The sequence below is a fragment of the Vigna unguiculata genome, chromosome 5, assembly GCF_037176805.1.
Source record: "Vigna unguiculata cultivar grain cowpea cultivar isolate G323 ecotype 2 chromosome 5, ASM3717680v1, whole genome shotgun sequence".
In the NCBI taxonomy this organism is placed as follows: domain Eukaryota; kingdom Viridiplantae; phylum Streptophyta; class Magnoliopsida; order Fabales; family Fabaceae; genus Vigna; species Vigna unguiculata.
The window spans coordinates 4,010,609-4,032,762 of record NC_140796.1 but is presented as its reverse complement, the minus strand read 5'-3'; the positions used below and the strand labels follow the sequence as shown (position 1 = coordinate 4,032,762).

Sequence of the window (22,154 nt, the reverse complement as noted above, 5' to 3'; positions counted from 1 at the left end):
TGTAGAATCTTAATTTATTAGTTGAACCTCATCCAAAACGATATATGTGTATAATTTTTATGCAATACTTAATTGTTCTTGTAGTGTTGAGAAGCTTGATTTGAGTTTGAAAGGGGATCAAGGGAAGAGGTAAGAGGAAAAAATATAATCCAGTGTTGTAGGAGTGATACGGTGATATAGTGGTTAGAAGAAAGAAAAATGAAAGAAATATGGCATTTATGATTTGAACAAGTTCGAATAATGTGTCAAGAGGATCGTCTAGAGAGAGAAAAATATTTTTTGGTTAAAGATTTTTTTATCGATGCAATTTTAGTGTTTGGTGGAAGAGATTCTTATAATAGATGAAAGATTCTTAATATTAGATGACACCTCATCCTTCAGAGGTACCTCTAAACCTGTAACTTCATTTGCTTCTACTGAATAGGTGATCATCGCAACATTAAGAGACAAACAAACACAAAACACACAAAAGGGTAAATTAGTGTTAAAAAGGAAAATTCTAGAAATAATTAAATCATGTCAAATGCACATAACCATATATAGGTATAATAGATATACAAGGATATATGCACACAAAACAATTGAAACTAACTCAGCTATTCAGATACATGCATTTGACATCAGACTCATTAGTGGTGTGCACCTATGGTGATTTTCAAACTCTGCAGAGCTTGACCTCAAGGGATTATCACCTAACCACACACAAGGTAAATCCTAGGACCAAACAAGTTCAGTGACTAGGACCTCCTACGAGTCTCATCACATAACCTATTCTATTGTACTTGAGTGTGAATAGTTATTAAAGTACAAGATACCTCCATATTGAATCCATATGTTAATGCATACAATACAATTATCACCACATTAAATTTCTCCTTGAAATTCCTTAAACACCATCGTACATGCTCACCACAATATATTCATTTCAATTTATAGTAATGAAAATCATAAAATAAGCTTCACATCAATCACAAAACATCCAAAAACAGCCAAATAGGAAAAATAGGCAACACAGGGCACCAGACGCTCAACCCCATTTGCCTCGCAAAAACTGGCGCTCAACGTGAAAATTTGTCACTTAGTGCCCAAGGGCCAAACTGCTCTCAGACTTGCAAAGGAGCTAGCGATCATTGCCGCCTAGACGACACTTAGTGCTCATCAACTCACAAAAAGTGGCGCTCAACGGTGGAGAATGCCACTCAGTACCATAGTAGATGACAACAATTTCAATTTGTGGGTTTTGGGTAATCTGGACCTATGTCACAACTCAAATTGGTACTCCTACTTTAGGTATTGGTCCAAAACAGTTTTTAAAACGTAGTCCAATTTGATTAATGACTCAAATTTCACTTTCTCCCAATTATCACTAGATCAAACAACAACATACAACAATTAATCAAGCAATCCAAATTACTAAAAATCATACATACTAATAAGATTCATCATATAACTAAATTTCATCACCAAAAAATCAACCACAGATATGCAAAAATATCAATTTCTATCAAACTCACGCACATAGACATAACTAGCTTCCCTTACCTAACCAAGCAACTCATAAGACCTAAACAACTCTAAGAACACTAAAACACCTTTAACGCCATAAGATTGTCTATTTATACCTAAGAACAACACAAGAAGAATCAAGACATATCGTTATGATTATTGATCAACAAAGACTCAAATTGATAATTAAAACCTCACATATGCAACTAGAAGAAGGGTCATATATGCAAGCTAGGACAAAAGACCCACAAGAAAACAAGCAGAAAATAAGTTACACGATCGAAGAAACTTATCGATCCAAATTGAAGAGCTAGCCGCGACGATTACTTTTGTAGTCTTATATTTGACGATTACTCCTACGGTCTCAGATCTTCAATCAGACAAGTAGAAGACGACGAGAACTCCTAGAGAGAAGTTTGAGAATTCTAGAATAATAGTTTCTAGAGATAATGTGCTTTAAAATAATGAAACTTGTTTATAACAAATTTATTTATATTAAAATCTTTTAACAATAAAATAATCGAGTCACGTTATTTTTAAACCACTATCACTTCTAAAATACTATTTTATAGGGTTTTACATCCTTATCTTAGATTAGATTATTATATTCTTTAACCCAATAACATCATCCTACTTTAGATGACTAAAATAAAACAAAAACAAAAAACAAACTAACTAATCCAATTTAATTAACTTAATTCGATTCAACTATTATATAAAATCTTCTAAATTTATTTGTTGTTAAACCTAAACCATTTTATTTGGAGCCCACTCCTAATATCGAGCTTCCCAACCACTCCTACGTAGCTTTGCATAACCACAAAAGGAAGAACCCTTATCTTCCATTCCATTCCTTCCTACTTTCAATTTATTAGGTTTTCTTTACTCATTAAAGGTTCGATGTTGTCTTTCTGTACACTCAAGGTTTGGTTCATGTGGGAGTAGGTGTTGGGATTTGGTAATAGTATATTCTAGAAGAGGTATGAATTGGTCGAACTTATAATATTAAGGTGCTAATATTAAGCTGAATAAATAAAGAAGTATTTTGGGTAATTGAAATATTCTCTTACATTGAAGTAATATATACATATTATAACAATATAAATTACGCTTTTTTACTCTAGACCACATATTATGGATGTGTTTTTAAAAAAAATATCATTTACTGAGTATCCTAGCAATTATAAAAGTATCCTAACATGCTACAATTTTAATTTGTTATAGAATACTTGAAATCTTTCGTTTGTTAATATATTTTACTAAACATGATTAACGAGGATAATCAAATGAAAATGGTTAATGAATCAATTTGGGTGGAGTAAAAACGCAACTTATATGTTTATCATATACGATAGTTCATAGATCTTATAATCAAATGCCAAATGTTAACCAATTATAATTAGGTAAAACACAATTACATAGTGATCAATACATTTTTTTCCTCTTAAGAACCATAACTGTAGTCACATATACCCAACATCCTTTGTACTATACAAACACGACGACATTAATTCAGATGCGCATTAAGGAAAGAAAGCTCGTTAAACAGAGGATTTAAAAAGTTAATTAATTTAATTTTTTGGACTAAAATCTTTATATTTCATATTTGTAGAAGATATTACTCGTCCTAATAAAATGAAATTAATAAATAGTGAAATGATAAGAAGATGGATAATGTCGTTTTCTGTCTCCAGCAAAAGCATTCCAATCACGAGTATTCATTTTCTGTCTTTTTTAAACCATCGTTCTTTTTAAAGGAACACACTTACCTAAAATCATGTTAAGAAGATTTTCGATATAAGGACCATATTTCACTTGAATTCTCAACACATAGAAGCTGTAAACTCTTTCATCAACGACCATATTCCACTTGAATTCTCAACTATAGAACCTGCAAACTCTTTTCTCAAAGCTCAATTCTTTGATAGATTAGTAAGAGAATTAAAATGATAGAGTCCTTTCTCAAAAAAATGAAAACCCAATATCCATTAAGTTTAGTCTATCCCCGGCTAATTCTTCATTTTAAGAAAGCTACAATACAAACAATATTCATGCTAGAAAAATCTATTTAAGTATGCTATGTCCACGTTTCTTAATTTGTGATGCGATATAAAAAATTAATAAAACATAAACTAATATAATAAAGTACAAACAATATAGATTTGAAAGTTAAAATATTGATGAGAGTGGACCTAGCTAACTTTGCTAGTTTCACCCAAAATACGAGAAGAGGGCCCAATTTCGCACCCAAACGTTCACATTTTTTATTTTAAAAAGACGATGGTAGCATATCTGTTGAATGTATTGTATTTATTCAAACACTTCGCTCGTTTTTTAATTATAACTACTTTAAGTTTAATTTTAAGGTTGTTGGAGGGAATGAAATATATTGATCTATAATGTTAAATCTGACCATTTTTCTATCAGGTGTTGCAGTCATCATCGGCGTCTTTATTATATAGAGTAAATAGAATATATTTATTACCAACTTAACCATCAATTATATATATATATATATATATATATATATATATATATATATATATATATATTGTATTCTTTATTTCTATTTCAAATTTAATCAAAACTAATATATAATAACGGGATTTGGGATTAAATCTTGATATCAGGTTTTTTAAATAATATAACTTACATTTATGTAATTTTAATCCGGTGCATTAAACGCAGTAACTCTCAAAAAAAAAAAAAAATTGGTCCAATAATTATCTATTTATGAACTATATGTTAGAAATTTAAGTACCAGTCTAAATTCCTTATATAATTAAGTTCAGGTATTATTTCATTCCGTAAACTCTTATCTTTTATCTTTATTTTCATATTTTTGAATTTCGAAACTTCAAAAATATACAAAAAGTTAATTAAATTACCTATGTACAATAATGTGTACTGATTATTACTTCAGTAAATCACTTTTAATCACACAACTTCTCATTGCCAGTTGGGCTGAATGTTTTTTAGAAATAAATTATTGGCTACAAATTTTTATATATTTATTTTATCTAACGTGCAGTAATCATTACACTCACATTGTATGAAGTTATAATAGCTGAGCTAGGTTAAAAGAGTTAGGTAACCCAATTACCTTCTATTTATATATGTCTTTTTCTGGTAAAAAAAAGATTATCATTTCTTAGTACAGGAATTGAAGTACCATTTTTATATAAAAAATGATTAAATTATAGTGGTGTAATTTATATTATTTTACAGTAAAACCTAAATTGATATTTTCTTTCTCAGAGTATACTTTTTTTTACTAAACTAAAATAATTATTATAATGTATATTCATTAATAAAAAAAGATTTTTTTAGCGTTATGTCATTATATATGACATATATAACAATCGTAAAAAATGTAAAATAAAGATACAAAAAAAGTTAGAAACTAATTTTAGAACAAAAAATAGTTAATCATTTATATACCAATTTATAAAATTAAAAATTATTGGTTACTAAAATAGATACAATTATAAATATAAAATTATAATTGGTCACTAAATTAGTCATTAATCAATTAGAGATCAATTTAAAAATTAAGTCATTTTGATAATCAATATTTAGATAGCTAAATTTCAGTGACTAATTTTCTTTGATAACCAAAATCATAGTAACTAATCTTAAAAACTAATTTAGTAACTAATTATAATGTTTTATTTATAATTGTGACTATTTTAATAATCAATAATTTTTAATTTTGTAAATTATATAAATTGATTATTATAGTTAGTGATAATTATAAGTCATTAAAATTAATTATTATTTAGAAGTTTTATTATAGTAAAAGCATAAACTTATATCGTATATAATATATATAAATTTATGTCTGTTGGTCTCTTGGATATGTAATAATCATGTTTATTGTAGAGGCAACAATGATATGTTTCTTTTTTATATTTTTTGCCAAAATTTATGTTCACCGAAAATCAATATATATAATACAAAAATACATTACATAAAGTTTCATAAAGTTTCAAAATTTTGTAGTATAAATATCTTAAATAATATATAAAATATAAAACAATAGATAAAAAATATTAAAAAAATAAAAAATAATCGTAAATAATTAAATTTTTAAAATTACAGACCACTCTGGGGTTTATTATTATTATTTTCTTAAATATAAATTAAAAATTCCTTTCACTGCATATAAAAAAGAGAGTAATAGTAACGATAATCACATGGTGGCCTTGAGATTAGTTTATTGAACAAAATAAAAAAATGGCACGTGACCAAAACCTAATGAACTTTCACAGAAACAACCTTCAAAAGAAGATCGGAGGAAATAACCCTTCATTCACTGTTCCATAATCAGAAAAAAAATTGCTATATATAATCACACACAGTGTCACAGTTCAGTGCTCAAGTTCTTTCTCAACCACCAAACTTCACCTCAACACCATTGCTCCTTTTCACTAACAAATCATGTCATCCACCACCACGGATTCAGAGTGTGCATTTCTGGAACAGATTCAGCAGTATCTCCTTCACAACGATTCAACCATTGTAACACCATCTCAAGCTTTTCCTTGCCCTATGCATGACAGTTCTTCGGATGCAAGTGTCGACTTTGAGCACCCCACTGAAGCGCGTGAAGTGAACGCGTCGCCCAAGTGGAGGCGTTACAGGGGTGTGAGGCGACGGCCGTGGGGAAAGTTCGCAGCCGAGATAAGGGACCCTAAGAAAAACGGTGCTAGGGTTTGGCTGGGAACTTACGTGACTGAAGAGGAAGCAGCTATGGCTTATGACAAAGCTGCTTTCAAGATGCGAGGCCGAAAAGCTAAACTGAATTTTCCACATCTCATTGACTCCGATGTGTCATCGGAGCCACCATGTGCGGCGGCTTTGAAGCGGAACTTTCCAGAACCTTCTCCACCGCCACCACCACCATCGATGGATGATAGTTGTTTTAAGTCACAAGGGTCAAAGAGGAGAAAGAACTTACTAAATAACTTAGCCAAAAATAGAAGAAGCCAAGCCAAGGTGGTTGAAATGGCTTTGGAGGGAAATGTGGTTGAACAATGGGTGAATGATTTCAATGATTGCACTCTAATCTGGTGTTCCTAGTGTTACTCTTGTTTTTGTAGTTTCAAAAGTCGTTGTTTTTGCTGTGTCAGTGCAGTTCTTGAAACGGTTTTTGCATAACCTGGGATACTCAATTTCTGATGTTTGTAAACAATTATTAAACATTGAGAATGTTGAAAATTTTTCATTATAGAATTTTGGACTGGTTTATTAATTGAAAAATACAGTTATTTTGTTTGACTTGTGATTATTTCAAACTTATCTATTCTAAGATTTTGCCAAAGTATACATCCAACATATAAAATTAAAGATAAGAGATAAATGAAATTATCATAAGAAAGTATATTTACTTAACAATAACCTCGAAATTTATGCATCCGCGTGTAACCATCGTGTTATTATATATATACATAAATGATGACTATCTGAGAATATGTGTAGATTAGTGAGCTAATTAATAATTAATTTTGCATAAACAAACTGTGATTTGAATGGATTCTCTCTTAGAAAAGTGTGGAAAAGGGTATCGGCATGTGGTGTTGTGAGTTTAAAATGTCATTGCCCTGTGTCATCAATGATTATTATACTACTATACTAATAACACGTGAATATATTTTACTATTCAACTTTGATCCATTAATTTATTATTGCTTATGCACATCACAATCTGCATTATCAGATTTGATTCCTTATGTTATCGAGGAAATTAGTGCAACGCGGCAAAAATAAATCGATCAGGTTCTCAACCAAGGAAAAACTGTTGTCGGGATAATGTTTCTTAATATTTATAAACATAAATAATAATTTTCAACATACTTATATATTTAAAGTATTTATCCTTACGGGATACAAAATTTAGAAAGCATGTTAAGGTTGTATTTCATGGACAAAAAGAAGTGACATTTAGAAAAGTATTGTGTATTTGATAGTTTTTTCGTTGCCGACCAAAAAAAAAAATTGATAGTTTTTTCGTGAAATACTCTAAATCAATTAATAAATTGGTAGTATTTTGCAGAATTAATTTATGACTCAACTTCCAAATACATGGTTACTTGTTAAACCAACAAAAGAAAAGGGATTTGATGTAAATATTAAATTTAATTACAACATGACATTATTAAATATAATTAAGATTGTCCATAATTTCAAATTTTCCGAATAGATAAAGTTAATTTTTTGGACTCTTTAAAATTATATTCCCAAAATTGATTGAGAATATACCAAATTAATTATATAGCATACAAACATACATGAGTAAATTTACATATAATTAGTTGTACACATTCACATGAACCAACAAGATATCCTCTCAAATATATTAAAGTAGTAGTGACCATCTTACGAAATGAGAACTAAAGTTAACATTTATGAAGACGAGTGAAATTAAAATATAATTTATAAATGAATTTTTTGAAGGAAAAAAAAGGAAAGCATATGCCATTATGATAGGATCCCACCACAATAAATATACTCTTGATAAGTATTTTTAAGTCTATAATTGTGAGAGGTTACATAATAGATTGGGTGAAATTAATATATACTTACTTTTAGATTGGAAGAGGGAAAAATTGTTATACCAAATAGAATTCCAACTATTTTAAATAGGATTAAATATTAGTATTATCATTTTTTAAAATAAAGAGATCAATATCATATGGATGTGCTTTATTCTTGAGCCCAATAATGCATTTCTTGTTTCATATCAATTGTTTTATTGTCAATTGAATAATAAAATATGATAGTTTTTAGTTGACAAAAATTGATAACAATTATTTTGATAAATATGCTAGTCAAGTAATTACAATTTCAAATGGGATTCTGTGATATTTATGAAACTATCTTTGGTTCGTATGCAAGAGGAAGGAATTTGTACATTCAATTATGATTTTGGCCTTTGATAAAAAAAAAAAAAAACTTTCTACATGAGACATTTCAAGAGGTGTCACCTCTATTCCCATAATTCTCCTTATACTATTTGATATTCTACATCTAACCAAATAAGGTATTCATATGAAATCTATAAAAAACTATGACCACTAAAATGAATACAGAAGCAAAGATAGTGTGTAATCTCAATCCAAAAAAATAAAACAAAAAGCTTATAACAATTTTATTATTAGTACCCACTTCCCATGTCAGAACATGTTTGAATGCAATCCATGCTAACTTCCTCGTGCCGTCCTTGAAGCCATTTGAAGTCATGCAAATGTTTGACTAGGTACTGTGATCTTCAGTTGTAGTTACCAAACCATCAGCATGGTCCTACACATTTGAAGTCATGCAAATGTTAAGTGCCCTTTCTCAAGCCATAACTTATCAAATAGTCCTAAGGAGCCTCCAAAAGTCGATTGAGTGAAGAATAGCGTAACACGATAAATAAGATCTGTTGGAGATTGCAGCTCAGTGCAACTTTAGGTATGAGAATAATTATTTCATAATAATTAATTATTTTGGTGTAAGGTTACTTCTATAACTATTTCAAATAGCAATTCTTCTTTTACTGTAACTTGTAAGGTTAACTAAAAGTGGATAATTTGGAAAGGGACTAGTGAATATGCTTAAATTTTACAAGTTAACATATAGAATATGTACGTACAAAGTGGGTGCTTTTATCAAGTTAAGAAAAGTAATTATCCTAAACTTGACCCTTTTTTTATTCAACAATTGTGTTAACCTCAATCACTCACGGGCTTTTGGAATCAAAGAGCTTTTGCTAATATAGAAACAAGAGAGCATAAAGATCGTTATTTAGCAAGAAATAAAAAAATATTTAGAAGTGATGAAAAAATTGGGGATGAGATCCTATTGTAGGGTTCTAGTTTTAAGTATCATCGACTAAATACAAAATAATGGAGTAAATAATGATTTCACGCATAGAATACAAGTTGAGCACTCAAAATAGACAGCCATTAAGAGAATTGTATCTGAATTGACAAACCTGCAGTGGAGTTGAACGAAATATGATCGTATATAGATAGTAAGTGAGAAGTCGCCATGCAAGCCTGTGAGAAGTCTTTGGTGTCATGCAAGCAAGCCGACAGAGATCGCCATTTCCCGATTATCCAATTGAGATATCCATTTCCCTAGAATAAAGAACCGATAATCCAATTGAGATATTCGTATCCCTACTCCCTACAATAAAGAACGGATGCACAGTTGAAGAAGATTTTCAACCTTATGCAGGATGTAGGTAATCATAATTTTCATAATTATCAAACTAAAAACATGTACAAACTTTATTTTGCAGTAGTATATGTTATTCAAGCTCCATTTATGCAAAAACAATACAAGGAAAGGAAAACTAAATGACAAACTACAAGGGAATGACAAAATAAAAAAATATCTTAATTTTGAAATGAAGGTCTGCAGATTCCAAACTTACTAGAGGTAAATGTACGGTGTTACATGGCGAATCACATAATTGATGCCCTTCATGACTCCATATGTTCATAAAACACGGTAACCCAGTGCAGAAGTCAGCATCTAGATGCCACAAATCTCACATCTCCAGCAAGTATACTTCCCAAATACTTCATCAAAACCCAACTAGTTACTGATCCAGATGTAACCAGGCTTACAAAGCGTCAAAGCACATCATAAATGTGTTATTTAGTCACTTCGATTGCTAAATGGGTTTCCTTGTATAATCTCGAAGACAAATCAGAAACAAGAGCATAGTTACTGCTTTCATAGCATGCAGTCATGAATGCTGCTAATGTTACACGATTGACATGAGGATCCATGTCTAGTAATTTGTGAAAGAACAGGGCTGCCATTCCCACTTTTTTCTCACTACATAACTTCCTGACCAGAGTGTTAACTGTCCGGATCCAGGGTTTCTTTTCTAGCCTTTCAAGAACCAGCATAGCAGAGCAACTGTCCTCTATTTTGCAATATTCATGAGCCAAAGTTACTCGAGTAACTTCACATGGAGTGAGTCCCTTCTCTATCATGGCATCATACAATCCACGAGCCTCATCCAACTTTGACTGTTTGTACAGCCCACTTATAAGAGCACCATAAGTAATAGAATCCGGAGCACAACCATGGTCACTCATCCTGTGGAAAAAGTTAAAAGCTAAACTCAAATTGCCTTCTTTACAGTAACCACATATCATTGACGTATAGGTTTGGTTTGTAGGAACAAGTCCAGATCTCAGAGCTTCTTCAAAAAGCATCTGACTTTCTTTCATTCTTTTTTCCCTACAAAATACTGCAATCAACGTAGTGTATGAATGAATGTCAGGTTGAATACCGCTCTTGAGCATCTTATTGAACAACACTAACGCTTGTTTAACTTCCCCCTGTTTGCAATGTTCAGACATGAGAATAGTATAAGTAAATTTATCAGCTTCCAACCCATTACGAAACCCACTCTTAAGCACATTGTAAGCGTCTTGCACCCTTCCCTTTTTACAAAGTCCATCAATAACGGCATTGTACGTACACACATTGGAACTAGAACCTTCCTCATTCATCACATTCATCAACTCATACGCCCTTTCAAAGTTCCCCGCTTTGCAGTGCCCATCAACAAGAGTCGTGTATGTGTTTGTGTTCGGCGCCAATCCCTGCTCCTTCATCCGGCTCAGCAGCATCTCAGCCCGATTAATTTTCCCATCCCTGCAATACCCACTAATCATGGCAGTATAAGTAAGCACATTCGGCTTGTGATTCTCGCTTCGAACAAGCTTGAGAAACAGTCTAAACGCCTTCTCAGTCCAACCTTTCTTGCACAGGCCATTAATCAAAGCCGTATGGGTGTATACATTCGGTTTCCAACCTTGCCCAACCATCTCCTCCAACATCTCAAACGCCTGTTTCACGCTACCCCTCTTGCACAACCCGTCAATCATACATGTGAAGTTAATCAAATTAGGCCTCAAACCCATCTCACTCAACCTACGAAAATACCATAATGCCCTGGTCACAAAACCCTTATCACAGAACTCCCTCACTACCAACGTAAACGTCCTACTGTCAACCACAAACCCTCTCTCAATCATGGCTCTCAACCACCTATCCGCCTCCAAAACATTACCCATTCTACAATAACCGACAACCATGACCCTAAAACTAACACAATTCGGCTGCACCCCTCTCGCGGACATTTCATCAAACACGTTCTCTGCAAACTCAACCAAACCCATTTCTATCACAATCATAATTACCCAGTTCAGCGTTTTCGTACTGGGAACCAATCCCTGGTTGTGCATTTCGATGACCATTTCCACGGCCTCTTTGACCCTCCCGATTTCGGCGAAACTCTTCACCATACATTGCAACACGTCATTGGCCAACTCGAAATTTCTGTTTCCGATGAGAGACGTTGCGCACGCAATGTAGAGGCGCGTGAAGTGGCGGAACTTGGAGTAAGCAATGACCCAGTTGAAGAAACGGTGAGCCACCACTGAACCGCCATCGGAGGCGAGCGAAGCGACGATGGTGACAACTTGGTCGTGGGTTAGGGAATTGGGATCGACGTCGAGGTACAGAGGGGAGAATCTCCTTTGGCCGTGGTGGTCTTCGAAATAATCGTATACCAGTGAGCACACTTGTTTTACCTTGGACTGCACACATGATGATGATGATGATGATGACAATGACGAGGACGACGATGCGTGGGTCAGTGATCTTGTGCGGAAGATGAAAGCGGAGGCGAGAGTGTGAGGAGATGCACGAATTCTTCTGCAAATCACAGAGGAAAACATGAAAAAAGTGTTAACTGCAACACTGCAAGCCTTCCGAAATTGCACCGTTCCTCTTTCAAATCATGTGTTCTTTATTCTTACTATAAAGCTAAAAAAAAAAGTTTGGTCTTTTTAACCTAATCTCTGAAGATGAAAACACAAAGGTAGTTCTTACAGGTAAAAAAAAAAATCATTAGCTGGTTAAAGTTCATGACACTATCTCTATAAATCACATATTATCCACCAACATCGTAGTTCACATTTTATTAATGTGGTAGTTCACATTTTACACATGAATGGCATGTAAGTTAACGTTACACAATTTATTTGATTTGATTAAAATGATTTTCTTTTTTACTTTTTTCAAAATTCGTAACTTATATCTTATTTTTAATATAATCATTAAACTTAATTATTTACTATTTCAACTTCTAAAAAAAAAGGAAACTTCTAAGTTCTAATCATGGTTTTAATATTTGATTATGTGAGTAATTAACTCAATCAATAACATAAAAATTCATAGAAACGATGGCGTAGAAATTCACACTTCAAAAACAAAATTAAGCGAAGACATATAATTAATTTTATCAATTAAACTCATAAAGTACGGTTTAACAATAAGCTCTCATGCAAGTCAAGCCGTACCATGTAAATACTGTTATAAGTCAAATACGTGAAATATGCATATCGATTAACGAGAAAAATACGTATACATTGTTTTCATTATACAACAAAATAACCACTAAAACACCGGAAAACTAAACAATTATCTACTATATATTAACATTGCACACTCTAAACTAGTCAAATAATATATAAACATTTGCTCAATATTTTTACTAAATCATTCTTCATATATTATCTATTATATATATATATATATATATTAAAGCTAGACACATATTTTTTATGTATAGATTTAATTTAATTGTTTTTTTTATCTAAAAAAAACAAATAATAGATTCAATATTTGGTATGAAAATGAGCTCCAATTTGATATTAGTTAAGTTTGCATCGATTTTGATTTTGGTGTATCAATTGATAAAAAAATATTTTTAAATACATTTACATGTATATAATTGTTTTTTGAAAATAAACTTTGCAGAACACACGTATACTACAAATAATACAATAATACTTAACATAATAATTATCGTATAATAACCAAAATATTTTGTTTATTTATAAGAAATCGTTCAGTCTTCTTTCTCTCTTATTGTCTGTCCCCCTTCTCTGACAATTTTCTCAGTCTTTCTATGTTCCAATGTCTTCTACAGAGGTGGGTTTGCTTAAATTCCTATACAGTGTTATTTATTTACCCGATTCACACTAATTTTTTTTTTCTGTTTATTTTTATTACTATCTGGTATTGTGTACCCTTGCTCTCTCAGGAGGATAACCGAGGTTCCTTTAGCTCAAAAAGATTTCGCAACGACGGTAAAAACATAATCTTTGTGGAGTCTCACACTGCAAGTAGTTTCTTTTTCTTTATTGATGTATTTTTTTATATCTGGGTTGCGATAATGTTATGGTTTTGGTAATTTTTTTTTGGCTATGTGAAGAAGAATTTGCTCTACCCTTTTGTAGTCTGGGCATGTGGGTTTTAATCTATGCGGTGAAAATTTGTTTTTGATTAGGCATGCAATGTGATTTAGCGTGCCAGTGTATTTAGAGCTGTCTGTGGTTACGAAAATAAGTGTATTTTGAGCTGTTTGTGGCTATAAGGTTGACACTTGAAGGTGGGAGTGTACAAGCTGAATTTCACTTACGAAAAGTTTAAATCATTTTACCTCTTTGTCTTCTTCTTTTACAAATGCCTATTGAAGAGTTGTGTTCTTCTATATGGATTTACTGCCATAGTGCTTCATATCATGTTTTTCTTTAGAGGTTGAAGGTAGTCAAGTGAAACTAACCTGTGATCCTTAGAGGGAGAAAAAAAAAATTCTCTTCCAAAAAATATATAAATATATAAAGGGAAAACATTTGCACTAAGAGGGCTTGCATTTTTATTCCATGGTGTTTAAAGATTGCAATAACAATTAAACTATAAACAATTTTATGTGAATTGTTTTTGGTTTAAACCATGAAATCCATGCTAGTTAATTTGTTGCCATGTAGTGGATATAGAAGATAGGAGAGACCTTCTTTTTAGCTTATCTGTAGTGCATCAGAACTGCTTCTTTATGTAGATAACCTGATGCATGAGCCTACCTTCTTAACGCAGTGCTCTAGTATACAAATTTTCAGAGGTTATAACGTTAATTAGTTGATTTTTCTTTTATGGAATCAGCTTCGCGTAAAGATGGAGACTGGACCTGTCCTAATTGTGGGAACTTAAACTTTTCTTTTAGAATTGTCTGCAATCAGGGACGTTGTGGTGCTCCAAGACCACCACTAACTCCGGTGAGTGCAGGCTTGTTTAAGGTGGTCATCATGTTCTTCCTTTTTGATGAATGACTAATTTTATTTGAAAAACTATCCAATGAGCAAACTTATGTGTATGTACAAATTGACCCCAGGGACCAAAATAATAAAAACTAAAAATTTATTATATCTACCAGGCTTATTCTTGTTTTTGTTTATCATTGCCTAGTAACTTTTAATTTTGATGAGTGTTTAATTGATTGGATGTGCAGCCTGCCCTAATTACAAGTCCATATAGAAACAGTCATCCCTTCTACTATGGTGGATTTGCCATTCCTTCCCCCTCATATAGTATGCCTGGTCAGGTTGGATCTTTGGTACCACATCTTGGTATTCAGTATGATTATGGTCTGTATGCAAGGCCTGGTGCACCATATGGTCCATTGCCCATGTTCCCACCTGGAAGCTTTGGAGGTACACTTCCTATGATTGTATCAGCTATTTCTTTTCAAGCAATGGGTTTTTTTCTTATTGAGAAATTTGTTTGTGGACAACTTTTTTCCTATATAAAGAACATTGCTTTATTTATGTATGACAAAATTATTGTTGAAATAATAAAATTCAGTTTAATGTAATCAATGTTTAGCATTCTATAAGAATGGAATACTGAGCAAGTAGATAGATATTGATCCTTCAAAAGATGAGGGAGACAATAATTAGGTGAAAACATAGAAAAACTCCTCTAGGAGTGAGAACTTTCTGTTAATGTTTCAGTAAGCAATAATAAACATTTAGCAGACAGACCATTTTGTCTTTCAAATTGAAATTTCAGGTATCTTGTTTTTTAAATTTCATGTACCTTATTGTTGATTTCTTTTTGTTCACATAATATTATACTTACGGTGGAGTAGGTGACCACATGATTTAATTTCTCTTGTATTTTTCTGATGACATTAATATAAGCATATGTAAAGTGCACAATACCTTTGCAACTTGAGGCAAGCTTCAATGAAATAATTACTTATTCTATGTTCCAGTGTAGATACACAAATCTTAAATGTTACACTGATACCAAATCTTGTAATTTTATACCTGCATTTTATGTGGGAGGTGGAAAACTTAAAATTGCCAATTCATATTAAAGTGTGTAGTTGCATCATTCTTAGTTTTGAGTTAAAAATTCATTTTGATGTGATACTGTGATAGGTAGAATGATTAATTTGAATACTAAAATTCTAATTAGTTTGAATGTTTAATGCTGCTGACTAAAATTGTTTACAACATTCTTATATGATCATATTCAAGATTTTTATTTTATTCTTTCATACTTGAAAATGTCAAAGTGTAGGAATTTATCTATTCTTTAACAAAAGGAAAAATTAAAGTAGGAATGAGACAACTAGGGTTCTAGAGTTCTATAAAATAAAATCTTTGAACACAAGAGACCAGAGTGAAAATAAGGTGCAATTTTGTTTATGTTTGAAAACAGGAAATGTCTTCTCAAATCAAACAGGCTCTTAGTTTTAATGTTCTAAGGAAATTAATTGTAGACTAGGATTTTGTATTTTAGCTGGACAGGACTGGGATTTTGATTACTCATTCTATAAATGCCTATTTGGGTGCCTATGTTACTTTGGTTAGAATGTGTTTTGGTTCTTGTTCAAATCACAAAAATATGTGGTTCATTTTGGTTTTTAGTTCATTATGCATAAATATCTCTTTTGTTGTCCACCTCTAGTTAGTTAAGTTACAATGGATCAGGTGTTGATGGCTATGGATATGGCTTTCAAAGTCCTCAATGGGCTGATGGTTTAGTAGCTGATCATTTTGCATCTCGAAAACGCCGAGGAGGTATCTTCAGGATCTATTACTACTTGATCATCTTTACATACATTATTTTTTATGTCCTTGTTTTCCAACATTGAATTATTTGTTTAGTCTAAAAATACTTTAAAAGTCTCAATGTTTTGAACACTATTTACTAATTATCATGGTGTCTTTGTTTTCGTCCTGTTTCATGTGCCAATTCATCTCATGATTTATACGTGATTGCTTATTTAGAGCTTAGCCTTCTTTCTGTCCAAACTAAACTTATAAAACTTTGATGATCTAATCTCTGTCATAACATCTCTGACACAATTGAGCAGCAGAGGCAATCAGAGTGTGTTTTATTTTGCATTTACATGAAATTTTTCCATAAGATTACATCATAACCGTCTTAAAATGAAAGAAAAAAGTTGTCTTTACAGGACCTGATGGTTTATCTGAAGGGGACTGGATTTGTCCAAAATGTGAGAATGTTAACTTTGCCTTTAGAACCACTTGCAACATCAAACATTGTGGAGCTGCCAGACCCGTAAGTGTTTTCATCAATCAAACATTAAAGTTTTTGTGCCTAACTTCTCCATTTGAAATCTGTAAACAGTCTTCATTATATGACTTTGTCTATTTCATGTTTTGTTGAAGAGTTCAAACAAACCAAGTTCAACAGTTATTCCAGAAGGTAGTTGGACTTGTGAAAGATGCGGTAACCTCAACTATCCCTTTCGAAATGTATGCAACCGCAAAAACTGTAGAACTGATAAAAAGGGTTCTGTCTAGTGACATCATGTAAATACAGATTTCAGTGCATTTGTCTCTTTTTGTAAAGAAAGTTACTTTTAAATGAAGATGAAATTGGATAGCACCAACTTTACAAGGGAGGATTTCCATACAATTACTTTGCCTTGATTATTGATTATAATTCTTTTTTCTGTTCATTTAATATGACAATTTATATTGAAAGGATACCAAAAGTGGTAGCATGTGATGGCATGAAAATACTATTTGGGTTCTAAAATTTTGGTCTTTAATTGAATTCAACAACGACTTCTGTGGTCTTATGCAGAATTTCGTTCTAGTTGGAAACTTATGTTCTAGCTGCCTGTTGAATTGGAGAATTAACAGATAGTTATCTAATATCATGATATCATCTATAAATTTGGCTATTTCAATTTTTGAAGAGTTGCATAATTGCTTCTGAGTACGAAACACTGTTCTTTACCTGCTAAATCAACAATAACACATACCTGATGCACCTTAACCAGGAAGTTTGCACACTCATTATTCGTCCCATCATCTCCTTGCTCAACATCTATGATTCATAAATATTTATGATCCACAAATACGATAATTTACCAGATACGATACATGACGATATATTTATTAATTTTAAAAATAATAGAAAATGATATGTAATATATATATATATATATATATATATATATATATATATATTAAATATATAATACAAATCGAAGTATTGAAGTATCGATGTATTATTGTTCAACATTCTTCGTTATAACATCTTCACCAAACCCATTTTGATCCCACATGTCTTGATTGGGGCTGGACATCACAAGAGATTAGGGTTGAATTTTTTCAACTTTCGTGAACTTTGTCATACTTGGGAGCTCCTGCATTAAATAACTAACAACATTAAAAGCAAATTTGTTAAAAAAAAAGTAATAAATTTGTTTTACCTCATATTTGAATTTAAGTCATTTTATTCTTGTTACTCCCATTGTCCCACTTTAATTGTCCCACTTTACGATTAAAATATTTGTTTGCTAGGGTATTAAATTATCTATTTTTGTATGCATTTATGCTTATAATTATGATATTATTAAATAACATATTTAATTTAAATTTAAATTCAACATATAAAATCTAAAGTGATTAATTTTTTTTTTTTAATATTTCAGATCAATTTTATTGAATTTTATCAAATTGATGAAGAGAATTCGATCTTGATTTAAATCAATTTAAATTAAATTTTAAAAAATTAAATCTAATTAGTCTAATTAAATGAATTTGGATTATAAATCTGATATATTTTATTGGATCTAGACCGAATAATATTTATTTATTTTAACTTAATTCAATAATATTTATAAAGACACCAAAATAATATATTTTATAAAAATCTCCTCCTCTTTTATTCTATTTAATTCCTAATTTTTCTACTAAGTTTCACACTCTCTTGTCTTCTGGTTTGATTTTTCTCTATTTCTTTTAATCTTGCTCATAATTTATAAATACTTATACTATTTATCAAATTTTATCTCTAATTTTAATTATATTTGTAAAAGTAAAAGTTATCTTTCTCTTCAATAAATTCTATACTTGATTAATTTGTTTTAAAAAGATATATAAAAAAGTTTGTAATATTTAATTATATAATGAATATATATTTATTAATTACAAAAATAATATCAGTTTTCATTTGTTTCTACCGGAAAAACATGTTCTCTGATCGAAAAGAAAAATATTTTTCTAAAATCAAACTTGAATCTTACCTAGACCCTGACAAATCAAACCCATAGATATCTATTGGTAAAATATGTGAATGTTAAATAGATATATACCTAGCTAGTAGGTACAAGTATTTAATCATCTATTTGTTGATGGAACATGTATGAGTATGAATATCATCTTAATGAGACATGTATGTGTATCATGTTATCTGACCGGTGGATATTATTGTCCATTATAATAATTATTAATGAATTTATTTGAGTTTTTTTTTTTAATTCAAGTCTTCAAAATGCAATTATTAGAGAAAAAATATTAATCAAATAATTTAAAACTTGAATTCATATATTTTTATTTGTTTTATTTAGACATGTGAGATTAAAGTTATTATGTAAAACATTAATTTTTTAAAATTTATATGTTGACACAACCTATTTAACTTTTCTTTTCTAAAGACTAGAGTTATTTGCATCAATATTTTATTGAATAATTTGATTTAGACGGTAGTTAAAAATTATTCCTTTATCTAAATTTATATTTTAAAGATTTATTTTTAAATAATTTTATTTAAAATAGAAAAAAATGAAAATATTCATAGATATCTCATGGCACGTATAACAATATATTCACAAAATATTTGTTCACAAATACCCGACATATAACGAGACAAATAATATAATGAATTTTTTAAACAGAACGAGTAACAAGTAGGTATTATTCGTAACTTATGTGTTATTATCCCTAATCTCAACAAAAATTAAAAAAAAAATATATAGTTGAGTTTGAAGTGAATGAGAAAATTGAGTGGATATATAAATGAATTTATATACCTAAGTATTTTATTTTAATACTACAAGAAAATGTCTCATTAACGACAAATTTTAGTGACGAAAAGTGGTTAGTCATGACTAATTTTGATACCAATCTACATAATAAAAAATTATTGACTACTAAAATAATCACTATTATAAATACAAAATTATAATTAGTCGCTAAATTGATCACTAATATTGGATCGAATCAAGTAGAACAGATTTTTTGTCCAACCTTACTACAAACACATTTAGAGTTATTCTCAAGGTGACATCGTTTATAAAGGTATATGCCAATGAATGAGTTGAAGTACTAGAATTTTAAGTTTCTTTTTAATATTAAGAATTTATACAAATATTATCATTAATTTTTAATATTATTAAATTTCAATCTACAAAATAAAAAATTATTGATTACTAAAATAATTATTATTATAAATATAACATTATAATTAATCGCTAAATTGATCACTAATATCGGATCAGATCAAGTAGAACAATTTTTTCCCAACCTTACTACGAACACTGTTGAAAGGGGGAGCCTTTCATCCATAAATGAAGAACAATTTTGATGATGTCTACTGATATAGGATAAAACATAGCTTGGTCCAGTTAGGATATGCATTAAGCAATTAGCTTCTCTTTATCAAATGTATTTCAGGCCTGCTGTGTAATTCTATATGATTAGTTCTTTAACTAATGGATTAGCTGTGAGTATTGTATAAAGTAAGTGAAAATATACTCACGATAATCGATTAGGTAAATTGCTAATCGAATTAGTGACAGCAAAAACCTTTGTATAAAAACTGTTTTGGAATCTGTTTTGGGTCTGGAAAAATCAGAAAGATCACGCAGTCTTCATCTGAGATAGAGCCATCTGAGAGACACAAAGTTTTAGAAGATTTTGCAAGATAACTCAAGTACAGATCCAAGAAGAATTGATGGTTGATTCTACCATGATGGATCTTGCTTGATTCAAGGAGCATCAAGTCAAATTTGCACAGCTTAGGTGTATTCGTTTCTTGTTTTGTTTTATGTATTTTTGATTACAGTTGCTTCAGTGTTTGAAGTGCGGACCTAGGTGCAATTGTGTGGATGCATTGCTCCTAGGGGGAGTTCTTGATTGTTGAATCAAGTTCTTGGGTTTTGAGGTTAGAATTACATAGGTGTGCTTGTAATTCTTGGAACCTTTCTGTTTAGTGGAATTCTCCTAAGTGTGTTACTTAGGAGAAGACTGGATGTAGATTCGCCTTGAATCGAACCAGTATAAATTGTGTGTCTTGCTTCTTTCTCTTCTCTCACAACTTTTCTTAATTGAGTTAAAACAGTTAGAGATGACAAATAAACCCGTCCCCGTGGGTATTGCCCAAACCCGTCCCCGTTTTGACGGGAAATCCCCGAATTGACTGGGTATGGGTATGGGTATGGAGAATTCCCGACTTTTTCAGTTGGGTATGAGGATGGGTATGGGGATGTACATATACCCGCCATAATACCCGTCCCCGCCATATCTCCATTCTCGTTTAAATTATTAAAATATTCACAATTAATCAAGTAACTCATATATATATATATATATATATATATATATATATATATATATATTCTTTTTTCTTTTAATTATTTCATTTGTCATGAAACTCATTCTCATCTCCAATATATTTTTTATCTTATCATAACCTTTATGTAATTATGTTAAAATGATGTATGTTAATAAAAAAAAAATATTATGCCTCACATTTGAATATTTATATTATTTTTAATATTTTTATTTATTATAAATTTTCCTTTCACATGAGAATGTTTATACTCTCAATTTAAGGTAATATAAAAAAAATTCTTTACTTATTATTATTATTATTATTATTATTATTATTATTATTATTAATTTCTGTTTAATTTGAAGAACTCTTTTGTTTTATTAAAATAATTTTCGTTATTTTTCAACCATTAAGTATATATGTTGATATTTGAAAAGTTTTCTTAGTTCTCTAAGATATTTTTCGTCTTATCATACCTTAGTTATACATTTGATTTCCTTTGTGTGATTTTTTTCGATAGTCTCTCAAATTATTTCTAAAACACACATTTGTTAGTTTTTTAATATTTTTATTTATTGTTTTTATTTTTATCATGTAGAATAATATTTCGATATATTCTATCTAATTATTTTTTATTTTATAACTCATTATTAATCATAATGTAATTTTTTCACTTTAAATTCTGTTTGAAGTGGTTAAAATTATATATATATATATATATATATATATATAATGATATTTAGGAATAATATATGATAATTCACTACAAGAAAAACATGCAATGGTGACTGATTTAGTCAGTAACCCATATCAGTCACTATTTTTCGTCATTGGCGGTAGTAGTTGATTTATTGTCTGAATCAATGACTAAATTAGTGACTAATTCAATGATCGAATCAATACTTGAT

General features: G+C 30.5%; 3 protein-coding genes across 7 annotated transcripts; 2 read left to right on the top strand and 1 right to left on the bottom strand.

Annotated features, from left to right (window-relative positions):
• Positions 1-5,784: 5,784 nt before the first annotated feature.
• On the top strand, positions 5,785-6,743 carry LOC114186020 (ethylene-responsive transcription factor 15-like). Its single transcript, XM_028074012.2, has one exon. It carries the CDS (start codon positions 5,947-5,949, stop codon positions 6,586-6,588), a length of 642 nt encoding a protein of 213 aa, XP_027929813.1. The 5' UTR covers positions 5,785-5,946; the 3' UTR covers positions 6,589-6,743.
• Positions 6,744-8,495: 1,752 nt separating this feature from the next.
• Positions 8,496-12,400, bottom strand: LOC114183353 (Pentatricopeptide repeat (PPR-like) superfamily protein). Of its 2 annotated transcripts, none has more exons than XM_028070356.2 (3): positions 9,929-12,400; positions 9,485-9,678; positions 8,496-8,808 (listed from the first exon to the last, which is right to left on the bottom strand). In XM_028070356.2, the coding sequence occupies exon 1, from the start codon at positions 12,255-12,257 to the stop codon at positions 10,152-10,154; it is 2,106 nt and encodes a 701-aa protein (XP_027926157.2). In that variant the 5' UTR covers positions 12,258-12,400; the 3' UTR covers positions 8,496-8,808; positions 9,485-9,678; positions 9,929-10,151. The 2 variants fall into 2 exon arrangements, with proteins under 2 accessions (XP_027926157.2, XP_027926158.2); XM_028070357.2 differs by having other exon boundaries at positions 9,485-9,629; positions 9,929-12,399.
• Positions 12,401-13,402: 1,002 nt separating this feature from the next.
• Positions 13,403-17,316, top strand: LOC114183733 (ranBP2-type zinc finger protein At1g67325-like). Of its 4 annotated transcripts, none has more exons than XM_028070853.2 (7): positions 13,403-13,515; positions 13,628-13,673; positions 14,527-14,639; positions 14,873-15,074; positions 16,362-16,451; positions 16,850-16,956; positions 17,067-17,316. In XM_028070853.2, the coding sequence occupies exons 1-7, from the start codon at positions 13,501-13,503 to the stop codon at positions 17,199-17,201; spliced, it is 708 nt and encodes a 235-aa protein (XP_027926654.1). In that variant the 5' UTR covers positions 13,403-13,500; the 3' UTR covers positions 17,202-17,316. The 4 variants fall into 4 exon arrangements, with proteins under 4 accessions (XP_027926654.1, XP_027926653.1, XP_027926652.1 ...); XM_028070852.2 differs by having other exon boundaries at positions 16,838-16,956; XM_028070851.2 differs by having other exon boundaries at positions 14,527-14,660.
• The last annotated feature ends 4,838 nt before the right edge of the window (positions 17,317-22,154 follow it).

Excerpts from the sequence above, each read along its gene's own strand:
- LOC114186020 (XM_028074012.2), top strand. The coding sequence starts at position 5,947 with ATGTCATCCACCACCACGGATTCAGAGTGTGCATTTCTGGAACAGATT.
- LOC114183353 (XM_028070356.2), bottom strand. The coding sequence starts at position 12,257 with ATGTTTTCCTCTGTGATTTGCAGAAGAATTCGTGCATCTCCTCACACT.
- LOC114183733 (XM_028070850.2), top strand. Across the intron at positions 15,075-16,361 it reads CCCACCTGGAAGCTTTGGAG|GTGTTGATGGCTATGGATAT; the intron begins GTACACTTCCTA and ends ACAATGGATCAG. Across the intron at positions 16,957-17,066 it reads ATTGTGGAGCTGCCAGACCC|AGTTCAAACAAACCAAGTTC; the intron begins GTAAGTGTTTTC and ends GTTTTGTTGAAG.